The sequence below is a fragment of the Mytilus trossulus genome, chromosome 3 (assembly GCF_036588685.1).
Source record: "Mytilus trossulus isolate FHL-02 chromosome 3, PNRI_Mtr1.1.1.hap1, whole genome shotgun sequence".
In the NCBI taxonomy this organism is placed as follows: domain Eukaryota; kingdom Metazoa; phylum Mollusca; class Bivalvia; order Mytilida; family Mytilidae; genus Mytilus; species Mytilus trossulus.
This window is the reverse complement of record NC_086375.1, coordinates 75752680-75770303: the sequence shown is the minus strand read 5'-3', so window position 1 is coordinate 75770303 and position 17624 is coordinate 75752680. Positions and strand designations below refer to the sequence as shown.

Genomic DNA, 17624 nt, shown 5'->3' with positions numbered 1-17624 from the left:
AAACAAAAACCTTAAATTTTCCATACGTTCGACACTTGATTATAGAAAAGAAATAAATCATATAAAACATGAAATTGAAAATGTTTTATTTTTATAGAACTACTTTCCACTGAAATAGCGGTTGTTCGGCTTACTGATTGTAAAATCAGGAAACAGTAGCGGATATCAATTTCGGATAAGGAAGTTCGGTTGTTTTACACCTGAAGTGTTGCTTACATTTAAATCTTACACATCTTACTTATAACTAGAAAAGGTGCAATTAATTTCTAGTTTCTTATTAGAGATTTAGTTGTTACAATAACTCTTTAAATTATGGAAGTGAAGTTTGGGGTGTAAGCCAAGTGTTCAAAGATTCAGATCCATTTGAACATTTACATATTAAATTTATTATAGAAATTTTAGTAGTACAGTGCAAAACAACAAATGTAGCCTGTTTAACTGAGACAAACAGAATCCGTTTGTACTTTAAAATTCAGCTTTCAGCTATAAAATTTCTAAACCACATTGTAAACTCGCCTAACACTTTAGTCCATAAAATCTGAGACTACTATAACACATGTAGTCTCAGATAAAATATATAATAATGTAGAGAAAACAAGTAAATGGGTTAACATTGTAAAAGACTGGTTCAATAGATTAGGTTTTGGTCATCTCACTTTTGATACTTTAAAATATCACATAAATAGTACCAACAGGGAATCTATGACCAGGCTTATCAAATTATGAATTGTTCTATCAATAAATGTGAAAAATTAAATTTCTTTTGTCATACTAAAAGAATTAGAAAAAGGCCCCCATGTATTGATATGTAAATTAAAAACTGAGCGATCATTTTTCAGTAAATTTAAACTAAGTGCCCATTCCCTAGCAATTGAAAAAGGGCATTATACCAACATTGGTTTTACACTAGTATTTTTGGGGCCCTTTATAGCTTGTTGTTCGGTGTGAGCCAAGGCTCTGTGTTGAAGGCCGTACTTTAACCTATAATGGTTTAATTTTTAAATTGTTATTTGGAAGGAGAGTTGTCTCATTGGCACTCACACCACATCTTCCTATATCTATTGAAAGAACTAAACGCATTTGCTTATCCTGTAACAGACAAGAAATTGAGGACGAATACCATTTCTTCTCAATCTGTCCATGCTATACATTGTACATCATTGAGGGATACCTATATACAAAATATTAATAAAAATCTTAATTTCAATTTTATTAAACTGCAGTCCACTATAACACTGAAGCATTTAAATGTACTTTTAAATAGCAGTCTACCAGTCATCATAAAAATCACCGTAAAGTATATTAATAATTGTTTTTTATTGAGAACATCTGTATAACCTGTATTTCTTTTAATATGCAACCTAATTTTTGTTTGTGTTCTTTTTTTAATTGTTCATGAACATTAATAATGTGTTAACTGTTAATATTTATAGCCTTTTTCTTCTTCGCTGTGAATACCAATGTCACTCTAATATATTTATAATCAATTCAACTATTGTCAGTTTGTTGTCTTAATTTTGTATACCATAACCATTTAATGTAAATGTGTTTGTGCAAATAAAATATTGTCTATCAATGTCTATAAGTTATGTTGCTTTATGATTTATTTTGGAAAAAAAAGTTTGTTTCCAGTTTTTGGAGAAAAAAATAATTTGTTTGTGACCCTGAGAAAAAAAATAATGTTTGTTTTGCTTCTATATGTAATGCTAAAATTGAAAGAAAAATTTGTTTTCGACTTGTCACGAAAAAAGTAGATTGTTTTTCGCCACAGGCGAAAAAAAAGGTTTGTGCGAAAAAAAATCCATAGCCCCCCCAGAAAATCAAATGGTTGCTGCCTAAATAAAAGGAGCAATTTATGTTATTGTGTGTATGTAGTTTATTGAATATCGACTCTCAATAAAACTTTGAATCTTGAACATGCTTAAAAAAAAAAAAATTGTGAGCCATAGAAGAGTTCAATGAAAAAATGTATATTAAAAATGTACTTACATGTCCAACGCTATAAAATGTGTCCTTTCAATCTGACTTAACTTCATGATAAATACTATTAAATTCTGTCCTGTCCATATTGGTTTTCATAGATATTTGTATTTAAATGTGCAATTGGTAAAACCTAGAATGATTGGGTTTGGTGCTTTCATTTCTCTGGACTCATATTTTGGTTCTTATTACTTTGTTATCCCACTGATTGAAAAAGTATGGGACAGATACTAACTTCTGAGTACAAATAAATTAACCTTACCATATTCTAATTTGTTTGTCCTAAATTGCCAGTGCTAACATATATTCAATGCTTGAATAACTCATAATGATCATATTGCTTTAAACATTCTGTAAATATGAAATAAAAGGAGGTCTAGAGTAAAGGCAATCCGACAACAACAACAAAACAACATTTAAAAAAGAAAAAAAAAACTTGTTGTCTAGGCTTAAAAATGCTATGTTCAGTTCTTTGACATATTGCAAACCAGATGCTCCGCAGGGCGTAGCTTTATACGACCGCAGAGGTTGAACCCTGAACAGTTGGGGCAAGTATGGACACAACATTCAAGCTGGAGTCCGCTCTAAATTTGGATTGTGATTGAATAGTTGACACAGCATAGGTTTCTGACACAGAATGAATGTATTCAAATGAACTTAATTTTTTTGTTTTCTCTTAGAGCAATTCACTATGCTGTTGAATATTAATCCTCTCAAAAAAATGTTTGAAGAAATTTTCTTTTTATTTATGAAATTTCAAATGAGAAAAATTGAACCCAATTTTTTAATCACATCCCCCTTTCCCTTATTCCAAAACTAATTTCAATTAAGATATTCTAATGGAGTTTGCAACAATTACTACTCATTTAAATACATCATAAAATATAAAGATGTAAAAAAACTGCTTGTTATCACTGAATGGTAAAGATTATTTAAATTTATCAGTTGGTAGTAAAAAGTGAATATACATTGTATATTGTATATAACGAAGATTTAAGTTGATTCTGGACAAAGAAAGATAACTCCAATTAAAAAAAATTCTTGCAGATATTTCTTGCTTACTTTACTGGACAAAGAAAGATAACTCTTAATTAAAAAAAAATTTGCTATTTCACAATATTGTGAAATAAGATATTTCTTGCCATTGCACAATACTGTGCAATTGAAAAGACTTGCTATTGCACAATACTTAATATAATAATTTTAGATCCTGATTTGGACCAACTTGAAAACTGGGCCCATAATCAAAAATCTAAGTACATGTTTAGATTCAGCATATCAAAGAGGCCCAAGAATTTGATTTTTGTTAAAATCAAACTTAGTTTAATTTTGGACCCTTTGCACTTTAATTTAGACCAATTTTAAAACTGGACCAAAAATTAAGAATCTTCATACACAGTTAGATTTGGCATATCAAAGAACCCCAATTATTCAATTTTTGATGAAATCAAACAATGTTTAATTTTGGACCTCGATTTGGGCCAACTTGAAATCTGGGCCAATAATCAAAAATCTAAGTACATTTTTAGATTCAGCATATCAAAGAACCCCAAGGTTTCAATTTTTGTTAAAATCAAACTAAGTTTAATTTTGGACCCTTTGGACCTTAATGTAGACCAATTTGAAAACGGGACCAAAAATTAAGAATCTACATACACAGTTAGATTCGGCATATTAAAGAACCCCAATTATTCAATTTTGATGAAATCAAACAAAGTTTAATTTTGGACCCTTTGGGCCCCTTTTTCCTTAACTGTTGGGACCAAAACTCCCAAAATCAATACCAACCTTCCTTTTATAGTCATAAACCTTGTGTTTAAATTTCATAGATTTCTATTTACTTATACTAACGCTATGGTGCGAAAACCAAGAAAAATGCTTATTTGGGTCCCTTTTTGGCCCCTTATTCCTAAACTGTTGGGACTGAAACTCCCAAAATCAATACCAACCTTCCTTTTGTGGTCATAAACATTGTGTTTAAATTTCATTGATTTCTATTTACTTAAACTAAAGTTATTGTGCGAAAACCAAGAATAATGCTTATTTGGGCCCTTTTTTGGCCCCTAATTCCTAAACTGTTGAAACCAAAACTCCCAAAATCGATCCCATCCTTTCTTTTATGGTCATAAACCTTGTGTCAAAATTTCATAGATTTCTATTAACTTAAACTAAAGTTATAGTGCGAAAACCAAGAAAATGCTTATTTGGGCCCTTTTTGGCCCCTAATTCCTAAAATATTGGGACAAAAACTCCCAAAATCAATACCAGCCTTCCTTTTATGGTCATAAACCTTGTGTTAAAATTTCATAGATTTCTATTCACTTTTACTAAAGTTAGAGTGCGAAAACTAAAAGTATTCGGACGACGACGACGACGACGACGACGACGCCAACGTGATAGCAATATACGACGAAAATTTTTTCAAAATTTGCGGTCGTATAAAAATAACAGATGTCAACTGATGCACCCTGAACTGCACATCCATTTAGGGAAAATATTTTAATTTCAAGGGCTTTTAGTACAATGTACTACACCCAAAACTGGAAAGCTATAAATTTTCCTAAATACATGTTCCATTATAAAGCAAAAAAGTAAACTTAAAAGGTACCATTTGAAAACTTTTTTTAGTGCTGTAACCTTGACCTTCCACCTGTTTACCTCAAAATCGTACAGCTATTTTCCCTGCTTGATGCCTTATAGAATAGAGAATGGAAATGGAGATATGTGTGAAAGAGACAATAACCCAGCCAAGGAGCAGAAAATAACTCAAGGCCACTAAAGGGTCTTAAATGCAGTAAGAAAATCATGCACACAAAGTCAGGCTCCAGCTGGCCCCTTAACAATAATGCACACTACTTTAATCTTCAATCTGCTAGAGTTTTATTTCCAACTTTTTTATATTTTAGTTACAGAAACCTTGAACCCCAAAAATATAAATTAATTTCTTCCCTTGTCCTTTATATTCCATCTGTATAATTTTCATACTAATTATGCAAGGAAAAACAAGTTTCCTAAAAAAGTACTTAGAGGTTCTCAAGAGCCTGTGTCACTCACCTGGCTCTAATCTTTGGTTTTGCATATCATGTAAAAATATATAAGAATCATAACAGATACACAAATAATGATTGAGGCCAAATTTGGTTTAATATTGGGGTTCTGATCCAGGATCCCACTTATTGTTTAGTGACTATTCTGTATCCCGCTTTTCGTTGCCAAAATAGCACATGTAATTTCCCTGTGTCCTTGGTTTCCCGTTTTCACGCTTTAAAACCAGATGCTCCGCAGGGCGTAGCTTTATACGACCGCAGAGATTGAACCCTGAACGGTTGGGGCAAGTATGGACACAACATTCAGGCTGGATTCAGCTCTAAATTTGGATTGTGATTAAATAATTGACACAGCATAGGTTTCTGACACAGAATGAATGTGTTCTAATGAACTTAAAATTTTTGTTTTCTCTTAGAGCAATTCACTATGCTGTTGAATATTAATCCTCTCAAAAAATTGTTTGAAGAAATTTTTATTTTATTTATGAAATTTCATTTCCAATGAGAAAACTGAACCCAATTTTTTTAATCACATCCCCCTTTCCCTTATTCCAAAACTAATCTCAATTAAATTTCTAATGGAGTTTGCAACAATAACTACTCATTCGAATACATCATAAAATATTAAGATGTAAAAAAACTGCTTGTTATCACTGAATGGTAAAGATTATTTTAATTTATCAATTGGTAGTAAAAAGTGAATATACATTGTATATAACAAAGATTTGAGTTGATTCTGGACAAAGAAAGATAACTCCAATTAAAAAAAAATATTGCTATTTCACAATATTATGCAATTAGATATTTCTTGCTTACTATTCTGGACAAAGAAAGATAACTCTAATTAAAAAAAAATATTGCTATTTCACAATATTGTGCAATTAGATATTTCTTGCCATTGTGCAATACTGTGCAATTGAAAAGACTTGCTATTGCACAATACTTAATATAATATTTTAGATCCTGATTTGGACCAACTTGAAAACTGGGCCCATAATCAAAAATCTAAGTACATGTTTGGATTCAGCATATCAAAGAACCCCAAGATTTCAATTTTTGTTAAAATCAAACTAAGTTTAATTTTGGACCCTTTGGACTTTAATGTAGACCAATTTGAAAACAGGACCAAAAATGAAGAATCTACATACACAGTTAGACTTGGCATATCAAAGAACCCCATTTATTCAATTTATGATGAAATCAAACAAAGTTTAATTTTGGACCATGATTTGGACCAACTTGAAAACTGGGCCAATAATCAAGAATCTAAATACATTTTTAGATTCAGCATATCAAAGAACCCAACTGATTATTTTTTTGTCAAAATCAAACTAAGTTTAATTTTGGACCCTTTGGACCTTAATGTAGACCAATTTGAAAATGGGACCAAAAATTAAGAATCTACATACACAGTTAGATTCCGCATATCAAAGAACCCCAATTATTCAATTCTTGATGAAATCAAACAAAGTTTAATTTTGGACCCTTTGGGCCCCTTTTTCCTAAACTGTTAGGACCAAAACTCCCAAAATCAATACCAACCTTCCTTTTATGGTCATAAACCTTGTGTTTAAATTTCATAGATTTCTATTTACTTATACTAAAGTTATAGCGCTAAAACCAAGAAAATGCTTATTTGGGCCCTTTTTGGCCCCTAATTCCTAAAATGTTGGGACCAAAATTCCCAAAATCAATACCAACCTTCCTTTTGTGGTCATAAACCTTGTGTTAAAATTTCATAGATTTCTATTAACTTTTACTAAAGTTAGAGTGCGAAAACTAAAAGTATTCGGACGACGACGACAACGACAACAACGACGCAGACGACAACGCCAACGTGATAGCAATATACGACGAAATTTTTTTCAAAATTTGCGGTCGTATAAAAATCAGCCAATCCCACATCATGCTTAGACCCCAATGAGACCCACTTAAACTAAGTCCCCTGCAGGCAACTCTTCAACACTTGGTCAGCACCTCATTAGGAACATTTATGTCATGTTTGGATCCATTCCATTCAGTGGTTCTCTAAAAGAAGACATTTGTATGTATTTCCTATAGGGTTCTTTTGCTGGTGGCCATCTTGGATATTGGTTCGGCTACAAAGTAACAACACTTGGTAAGCACCTTATAAGGAACATTCATGCCACATTTGTTTCCATTCCATTCAGTGGTTCTCTAGAAGAAGTTCAAAATGTAAAAAGTTAAAGACAACTATGACGGACACCAAATGATGAGAATAGCTCACTTGGCCCTTTAGGTGAGCTAAAAACATTTACCTATGATCTACCTTAAGGGCATACAATACAGTTTAACTGTTACAGGGGAGGTAATGAAGTTGCTAATGTAAATTGTTATTTTAGCGAAGTCAAACTATGACTTATCAGAAAAAGATTCAGTTTTCAACCGCCTTTTATCATTGAAACTTATTTAACTTGAAAACGAGTTCATGGACCCCTCTTTGACATTTGGTTTGATTACGCAAGATGATTTTGTGTGCCAATTTTCATGAAAACGTAAATAGTGCAATTCTTTTAAACTTGATAAATATTTTTTTTTCTTACATTCATGAACATTTGAGTTATTTCTGAATAAAAAATGTATAAATTTTTAGGATACTTATAACATACATAAAATTACAAATTATTTAACAAAAAACAATTTGTATTTATCTATTAATATAAAAAAAAAAGCTGTCTTTCTTTCAAAAGAGAAACTATGGCCACAAATCCGAAATTTTTAGCAAATATACAAAATTTGGACTTCATTTTCCTCAAAAAGTAGCTCATGAAGGTAACTTTTTTATTAAATATTTGATTTAATCAGGTAAAAAATAGGCTATATGAAATTTTTATCAATATGTTAATACAGGATCAAAACTGTATCCTATGCCCTTAATGAACATAAATTGAACTTTTTCACGGAAGATGCAAGGACTCTTTGGATATCATTCATCAACATGTTAACAAGGAATAAAATACAAAACAATATTTCTATGAACATTCATTTAATGAAACATTCTGTAGTTCTCTTCAACATAATGTAAAAGAAACTTGACATTTAAACTTTGAAGTAATTATTACAACACATATATCATCATGAATTTTTTTTTATTTGTCTTTGAATAATAAGTGAAAATATTTTACTATATTTTTCCACATGATGTCTCAAAAGGAAGGCATCTAATAAGTTGTTTTCATTGGTTACCAATCCAAAACTACATGTATTACTTTTGTTAAATGTTAAAATTCAATAAGGAAAATATCAAAATCTCTGATTTTGTTTTAAACATCAAAAAGGATTTTGTTTTGTCAGTTTGTACCATAAAATTCTCCTGAAACCCAGCAGGTTAATTTTGTGAAAATTAAAAATTACAAGTAATTATTTGCAGCTAATATTGTCTGAAGGCATGATAGAAACTTCTATTAGATTTTCTCCCTTTAGCACTTTTATAAAAAGAATGCCCATGCTAAACTTAATTAATAGCTGGAGCTGCTAGTCCAATCTTAAAATTCATTGTCAATATACATTTTTAGATGAGCTTATATGAAAGTGTCAAAATGCATGACTTTTTTGGTAGGAAAGTGTGGGTGGAGCTAATTTAGTTGTCATAATATCAATGGTATAGACCATAGATATAAACTGTAATCTCTCAAATAAATCTGCAGGTAGTTTAGAATTAAAGGAAGCATTATTTGGCCTGATCAATTTTGCTCTTTTTGTTCTTTTTCTTTTGCCAGATTTTTTGAAAATCAGACATTTTGGGGTACTTGGTTTGTCATAAATGTTTCTAGGAAGACAATGACATCAATACACCTCCAGTCAATGTGGGTGGGCTATGGCAAAACAAGGTGAAAAACGAATAACAAATAAAAGAAGTAACATCAACGTTCACCTATCAGGGTCAAATCATATTCCAAAAATAGTTCAAATTGAATTCTACTGAAATTGTTCTGCAGGTATTTGTTCGTCAAGTTTACGTGATAATGGTATAATGACATTCTTCACATGAAGAAAAAGATCCATCAAGTTCTAAGATATTATACTGTGTGAGACTTGTAACTTTAGGGAAAGACCAGTATCTTCTATTAATAAACAATAATACAAATGTATCAAAATTATAAATGCAAATATTGACTGTGACTGCTTTGTCCTACAGGTAGATATTTAATGACAAAAACCTCTGTATCAATCTGACAGTAAAAAGTAAAATGGGATTATCTATAGATTGATTTTTTGATTGCTGATTAATGTCTGGTGGCAAGTTAACATGTATATTTAGGACGATAACCTATTTTGTTCTAAACTGAGTCAGATTTTTAATGGTTTAGCTCATAAAATTACACACACAATTTGCAGGAAGATATGTTCTTCTATCTTTTCCCATTATTCTGACTTAGGGAAGACCAGTTTTTGCTCTTACTCTTTAATGCCACATGCTTAGTGGAGAAACAGCAAATAATGTTAATATTTTGTTTTTTCTAAGCTGGGGATCAAACCTTAGACCTCCCGTTTTCTAGTTGAGCAGGAGACCAATAATTATGTGTGATCTTGAGACGTCAAGGAAGACAATCGAAGTGGCTGTAAATGGTAACATGATAGATGAAGTAAATAGTCTGTAAATTTGCAAAGTATTTTTTATTCTTTTTAATCTTATTGGTATACTTAAAAGATCATATTACTTTTAAAAAACATTATTTTACTTTCATGAGTTCCAATAACCAAAAATTTCAGAAGTGCAAACAGTGTATTATAGTCTAAAAAGTACCATCCAGAAACCTTTCCATCAGACATTATCAAACTCAGTTTGATGAATATATTGCTTTTGGTTGATTTAATTTTATAAATAGAATGTTGACAACTAGACAGCATCCATCATATTATGTCTGCCTTCCCTGGAACTCTGCAATACATTCTATCGCTTGTATATTTTTATTATACAGTGAAAGCATAATATTTTTGTATAAAAGAACACATTTTTTTGATCAGCTTGATTTTTAAAATCATGCTGCAAGTTTTAGAGACAGTAAATACTTAGCATCTTACATAGATGACATCAATTTTATGCATTGTGTTTGAATTTTCTCACATATTTATCGTTTTTGCATAAAAACTGTAAACATAACAATACAAAGAAGTGTAAATTCATGTCTTCTCGTCATCTTTGTAATGTCTGTACTCAGGTTTCAGCTCCCACATGTTTCGATGAGGAGCTTTCATATTGTATACACAGATCTCTTTGAGTATCTCTTTGAGGTATGTCTGAAAATACAAATGTAAAAATTCATTAGTACTTGTTTTGAAAATGTTTCTGATTGCGACTAAGTAAAGAATAAATTCAGAATAATGTTTTGAGTCAGAATGGAAATGGAGACAATGCTCAATTTATAGATCAACTTCATTGTACTTGTTATTTTCTAAAAAAAAAAAGGTACACCTTAAAATTATTCTGTACTCCAAATTTAGGTGACCTGTTGCTTCTAGTATTTAATAAACTGACAAAATTACTAAAATGAGCTCTCGGTCAGTTAATAATAACTGTTAGATAAACATTTACACCTTACAATTGTCCCATACACCAAACATTGCTGACCTTTTGCTATATTTTTTTGAAAACTAAATAAAATACAAAAACCTAACATAGACCAATGAACCATGAAAATCAGGTCAAGGTCAGATGAAACCTGCACAAACTAACATGTTCCCCTTACATAAGCATATACCAAATATACTTGTAGTTATCCTACTTATCATGAAATTCACTTGACCAAAAAAAATGTGATAATTTTCAAAAAGCTTACTAAACCATGAAAATTTCAAAACATAAGGTATGAAGCATTAAGGTCTTCTAACTTCTAAAATATAAAGCTTTTAACAAATACTTTACTCCAATGCCAGATAGGAATACCTTTGTCTCCCACACTGCAACCTTCATCGCAGGCAAGACAAAAACCACAAAATCTAGACAAATTTGAGGTAGGTAAGGGTAAATGTGCAGCGCAATATTCATACAAGAATGTATGTACTGTATGAATGGAATTCCCATCAGTGATTCAATGTCTGATCTCATAAAACTGATAGGATGATAATCCAATTGGAACATCAAACATCAATTATACATTTTCTTTACCTATGTTCAGGTAATTAGTAGTTGTAAACGTAAATTTTGAACTAATAAATAAATTAAATATTACAACTTTAATTGTGGGCGGCATTCTTATCTATTTCAACATAAAGAATGACTTAATTGACTTAATCATAATAAATTTCATCGTTAATTTATAACTCTTAAAACACTTTCATACTTTTTGTAAGACTTGTTCATTTAAAGACATGGTAAAATTTTGAAGGTGTGTGGAAAATATGACTAATTTTTAAGAAATGTAAATTTGTCAGACTTTTACAGTTTTATCAGTTCTGCATATTTTAGTAATCAGAGTTCAAAAATAGTGAAGATTCCTGAAACAACTATATATATATAAAACATATCCTGCAAATAAAAAAATAATTTATCAGATTGTAAAAATGGGTACTTTCTGATTTTATCTATATATCTTTAAAAACATATCTATTTTCACAGTTTGCACTATATCAGTTTGAAGAGTACAATGTATTCTTTATCTGAAAGAAAATTTAATTTTGTACCTATACATTATGCACCCTAACACAAGGATAATAGTATAATTTCACTTATTTCTATTGTAAAAGAGCAATTTATAGTAAATCACACCTGTGACATGTAATATATATTCTCAGTAACATCTTGTTACGGAAAACAGTTCAAAATTCAAATCTACTTTTGATTTATGTGAGATTAATACAAAAGTTTATATATACCTACATGACATTGCATACTGCTACTACTTACAAAACAGGAAGAAAAAAGGGGTGTAACTAAGAGAAAAAAAGATATTTTTTATTTGTTTGGTTAATAATTGAATGTTATTTTATAATTCTATTCAACCAATTTTCATTTTCTTCAGTTTGTGCCTTTCTACCTCCCCAGCAGCCAAAAGATTCCAGGAAAATTATGAACATTTTTTATCTTGACCAGATGTTCATTGTAGATAGTTCAAGACATACTGGTATAGATATAAGCTTCTGTATGTTTGTTTTAATTATAGATCTGACATACAAGTACAGATAGGCATTTCATCAGCCCTGGTCAAAAGAAAGCATTAATTGATAGATAGATATCTGCTGATAAAAGGACACTGACATCACTGATTATGTTCTTTATAGATAAGTGCATTCACTTAATCACTAATAACAGGGATATCATTAGTCAGATATTGTATAATATGTAGAATATGTCAAACTAAAGGATCTGTGCTGAAAACTGCAAGAAGAGGAGCAGAACAATTTACTAAATTTCCCAACTTGAAGTTTGTTTTTTTTTAGGGAGAAAATTGTCAAAAAGTCTGTAATAGCAATGTCAAATCTTCAATACATACACAATCCCTCCATCCATAAGCTTTTTTTTTTTTTATTAGTCTATGTTCCCAGACATGGCAAAATAGAAAAGATTCCTCTTAGTTTGCAATAATAGCAGATGCACCATTTCAATCTGTATGCAATCCCTCCATGAAGTTTAAAAGACCCAGTTTGAAAATTGTACAGTGGGATTACCGGTGACACTAGAACAATAGAAAAGTCACTCTTCTTATGAAAGAGATAGAAAAAGTCTAAAAACAGGAGAGACAATTTACGCATAAAACCCGATATGCATAGGGATGAATATCTCTTAAAACACAAAACCATTATATAACTTTTATACAACCACTATAAATAAAGTATATGTTAAAGCTAAATGTGTTAATATATGATTTTTTAATTGCCAAACATGCTGTTAATTGAACAACCTATTGTTCAACATAGGGGTGTGTAAAAAACTGCCAGATTTGACTGCATATTTTTTTTTTTTTTTTTTTTAAATATATATCAAACCTTAATAATGTAGCTTTCTGGGTATCCAATTTCTAACGTGTTCCGAAATGTAGTTTCGTCACAAGAATTTTTCAAAGTTGTGTCATTTTGTCTATAACAGGCTATTATTTGAACCTGGAATTATTTTTAATTATGGAATTTGCTTGATTTCTTGTGTTTAAAATTTATAATAAATTTCATGTTTATTTGATATTATAATCTTTTGAGTGGTTAATAACACTTTCCATACTATGCATTTTGGTTAGATAGTGTTGTGCGCGGCACAGTACATTCTATTGAAAATATACTATTTTCTTTGTAATAGAAAGTGTTGTGCGCAGCACAGAACATTTCAGTACAGAATAAACATGGAATTTATTAAAAAATTCAATAATAAGAAATTCAAATAATAGCCTGTTCTATATGAATGTCGGTAAATTCGTATGATCGAGCACACCGACAAGTATATCGTTGGGACAACTCGATATAATGTAATCAATATACGTGAAAGATTACCTAATGTGAAGTTTATCAAAATCATCATAACATAATTGATCAACACATTATGTTTGAACAACATGAGTCCTAAAATATAAGATTTAAAGGTGCATATCATTTACATTTAACGTTTTTATTGGATTTTTTTTTACTACGTTGAGGTTCAACGTTGATAGTAAAAAAAAATCCCAGAAATTTTTTGAATGATATTGTAAATGATATGAACCTTCGAATTCTTATAACATCGGAATAGAAAATATGTGATCCGAATTAACCATGCACGTCTGTTATAGAAGATTTTGAACTTTTATGATGTACAGGGGGTAAGGGGTTTTCTTAAACAATGTTATGATCCCAAATTTGATGAATTTTGTTGGCAATACTTCAATATACACACTACATATAGCAAAGTATATATTAAATCTCAATGTATTATTATTAGGAAAAATGTTTGACTCGGTAAAAAAAAAATCTTCTCCCTCCCCTGTATTGCATGTAATGGTTTAAACCTAAAGGATTTGCACTAACTGCCTAAAAGGGGTCCGCTCCAGTCTTGAATCAGTGATTTTGTTTATCATAAACAAAATATTGTCTCACACTAAAAGGGGCAGCCGGGCAACATGCACAGCCCGGATTGTCAAAACAACTAAGATTTACAAAAATGATTACAAACAAAAACCATCAGTTGGACAATCTTACTGGAATCTGATTATCTCTACTGATAAATAATGCAACACTAATGACACATTTAAGTTTTGGAATGATTTTATTCACAAAGAATGTTTCTCATTGGTATACATTTCTATGCTCTTGTCTTTTCAGAGTTTATATTGGAAATTAAAAATTGCTGCATGAAAGACACTAGCTCCACATTCCTATGCATATTATTTTATATGTACGAGAATCATTCCATAAAATATCCGTTTGATATCCTTTCAATGCATGACACTGTCTAGTGGTTTTTCTGCCACAATTACAAGGAAAACCTGGCTAAACTTGTGCTAAATCAAACACTTGAATCTTACATCGCTATTGATGTTAAGCAATTATTTAAAGGGCCATCCGGAACTGTTGGGTTTTATGACAGTCTTCCTTCCATACACACCATCGCTGCAAAATAATTTGAACATTCAATTAGATGATTATAATATTATTTGGCAATCCAAAGAGAACCTGAAAACATCAGACCACAATAAACAGACCCCCCAAAAAGCCAATTTTACTTTACAATGAAATTGAAAAAGTAGTTAGTTACATGTCAAATCATCTTTTGGCTGTCGACAAAAAATAAATAAAATCTAAATTTCGTAGCATTTTACCCCCCCCCCCCCTTTTTTAAACTGAATTTGTTCAATGTATGGTGGTTTTACCCCTTTTCAGATTTCAGTTTGTCATGTTGTATATCTTTTATAAATTAGATGAATTTCTAGCAAGTTTCTACGATATTCTTTATCATTTGACAAAATACTATGCATCTGAATTAAATTGTTTACTATTTGAAAAAGCGCGCCTTCTTTTACTTTAATTTACTTCCCTTTATTTCACATAGCAACAAATATTAAAAACTGCCACATTTGACTGCATATCATTTTTTTTTCCCAAAAAAAATATATGTCAAGCATCATAATTAACTTTACAAATTGGGAGAAAATCAAGATGTTCCGACTATAGGTTAGTATTAAAAAAAAATAATGAAAGGTTGGCATGATTACAGGTTTGAACCCTGACGACACTTAAAATCGAAAATTCACTTATTTACCTATCATATGAAGATACGATGATGTGATAAACTTATTGCGCACCCTATTGAACCTTTCCATAGATTCACCTGATAATTACCTGTCCATTTAAACTTTTGTCAGTTCTATTGTCCCATCTAACAAATACAACAGGTATTGTTCTGTGTATAGTTTATTCACTCAGACCTTTAAATTTCTTCTAAGAGAAATCTATCACTCATTGATTAATCTACCTGAGCAAAAAATGTATCTGCTTAATTGATGGAAATAACATGTTTACTATTAATATTAAAACTGTATATGAGTTTGAATGTATTATATTTTCAAACTGTTGAATGTAAACACTGATTCAAACATGAATAAAAGTGGATTTCTCAAAAACTTCAACATTATTCCTATTTCCACCAAAAAATTGATAAAAAAACTCTATAAATTGTGATTTTTGAATATAAAGGCCTTCTTAAAAGTATTCTATAACTAAACAAAATCTGAAAGATGCAAATTTTCATACGAACAATACTTTTTTTTTTAAAACAAACTTTTTATGATTAAATTATTATCTACTTAGATTGAAAAAAAAATTATAAATGTTTAATAAACCTGAAACCACAGGCATTTTTTTTTTTAACATGTAATTTCTATCAGTTTAACAGATAAACTTTTTACTCTGGTAGATTAATCAATGAGTGATAGATTAATTTAAAGGTCCTGGTGAATAAACTATACAGAGAACAATACCTGTTGTATTTGTTAGATGGGACAATAGAACTGCCAAAAGTTTAAATGGACAGGTAACTATCAGGTGAATCTATGGAAAGGTTCAATAGGGTGCGCAATAACAATTAATAATTTACCTGGTGCATTATCATATTCACATTACGTTGACACGTCTCAGTTCGTCTGTTTTAGCTCATTTCAAGCTCGTAAACAATGTACACCATTTTCCGCTGTTCTTTACCGATTACCTCTAGTCAGAAGAGCCCACTGTTTACAGGGGAGATAATATTTTGTCACCGGTTCACACACAGTGTAAGAGCAGTTCATAACACAAAATATTGCTGAGAAATAACTAAGTCTTTAAAAATAAAATAAATGGAGAATGTGTCCATGTGGCACAAATGATGTGCCCAATATAATATTATAAAGGGTCATTAATAAGTTAAAAGTGATGTCAACCAAATTTGAACTTGATTTGTGTTTTGTGGTAGCATTGTGTTTACGTTTCATATTAAACATTTGGTTGCAGCAATCAAAAGTTAGACAATGGAAATGAATTTTAGGATGTCAGGACAGACACAAGAGTAGCACTTAATGTGCATGCCTCTCTGGTGCAGTAGAGGCATAACAAATTCTTCAACATTTCCATATTAATAGTGCACAATATTTATATCAGAACAATCTTTTTATGAAGTTTCAGAGATCCCGTTTCAAACTGAGTAGATGAAGAGTTGATAACACAAAAAAAAGTACTTTTTCTTCCTTCTAGAATACAAAGAAGATCCAATAAGATATTCTATATTCAAATGCTTTTTCCTTAACTGATCATGAGATAAAATAAAGTTAGAATACTGACATAGTTAGAGAAAATGTAGATAAAGTGGTACTTAGTCATGTGTTTGATCAAAGGAAGAAATGTCATACACATTTCCTATAAAATGTTATTTAGTTTCCTTCTCAGTTAAATTTTACTTCCTAAAAGTTATGTGACTGAAATCATTTTAATAATGATGAAATTATGCAAGGACCATTGAAAAATACTGAATTTTCGATTGTTTTCCGTAAATGTGTTCATTTTTTTCATTTTAAAAAAATTTTTAGTACTTTTTTTCTGGCATTTTTAAATTAAACCAGATTTGATTAATAAAATGAAATGTGTTGTGAGCAAAGCACAATTTTATAAAGGCATTTCATTTGGTTTATCATATACAGCCTTAAAAATTGAGAAATATTCGATATCATTGCTCACATTAAAAGTGCCATTTCCTCCACTTAAAAAAGGTGTAAGAGTTTTCATATTGTTGCAAAGATAAACATCAGCCTTTTTTTCAACCCTTTTTAGGACTAAAAATAATATGATAAAGGAAGAAGGATAGACATCCAAGATGGGGCTCCATAAGGGTACCCCTTTAGTCACAAGGTCACATTTAAAATTTGCTTAGGTCACCAAAATGACTCTTAAGCAAACTACACAATTCAAACTGATCTGATTTTCAATTTTGAACATTTTACAAAAACAGGTCCCTTTAGAGTTGTTACAAACAGGTAAATCATTGCAGTATACTATATTGTGTGAAGCAAGGTGACTGTAGTCCAGAGATTGATGTCTTTGTGTATATATGATGATATTGATATATCAAGGTATTGACTTATTGTGGATTCATAACTATTCATTGGATACCAATTTTCGTGGTTTTTGTACAGGTAAACCATAAAT

General features: G+C 30.5%; 1 protein-coding gene and 1 long non-coding RNA gene across 2 annotated transcripts in view; both read right to left on the bottom strand.

The window, feature by feature from the left end:
- Nucleotides 1–8017: 8017 nt before the first annotated feature.
- The window catches only part of LOC134712437 (general transcription factor IIF subunit 2-like), a 31965-nt gene continuing 22358 nt past the window's right edge, over nt 8018–17624 (bottom strand). Inside the window, exon 8 of the mRNA XM_063573973.1 lies at nt 8018–10289. Within this exon, the coding sequence (XP_063430043.1) occupies nt 10173–10289 (117 nt within the window). The 3' untranslated portion in view covers nt 8018–10172. The remainder of the gene's footprint in view (nt 10290–17624) is intronic.
- Nucleotides 14199–16169, bottom strand: LOC134712438 (uncharacterized). Its single transcript, XR_010106284.1, has 2 exons — nt 16045–16169; nt 14199–14561 (listed from the first exon to the last, which is right to left on the bottom strand). It is a non-coding gene; the product is annotated as an uncharacterized LOC134712438 (long non-coding RNA).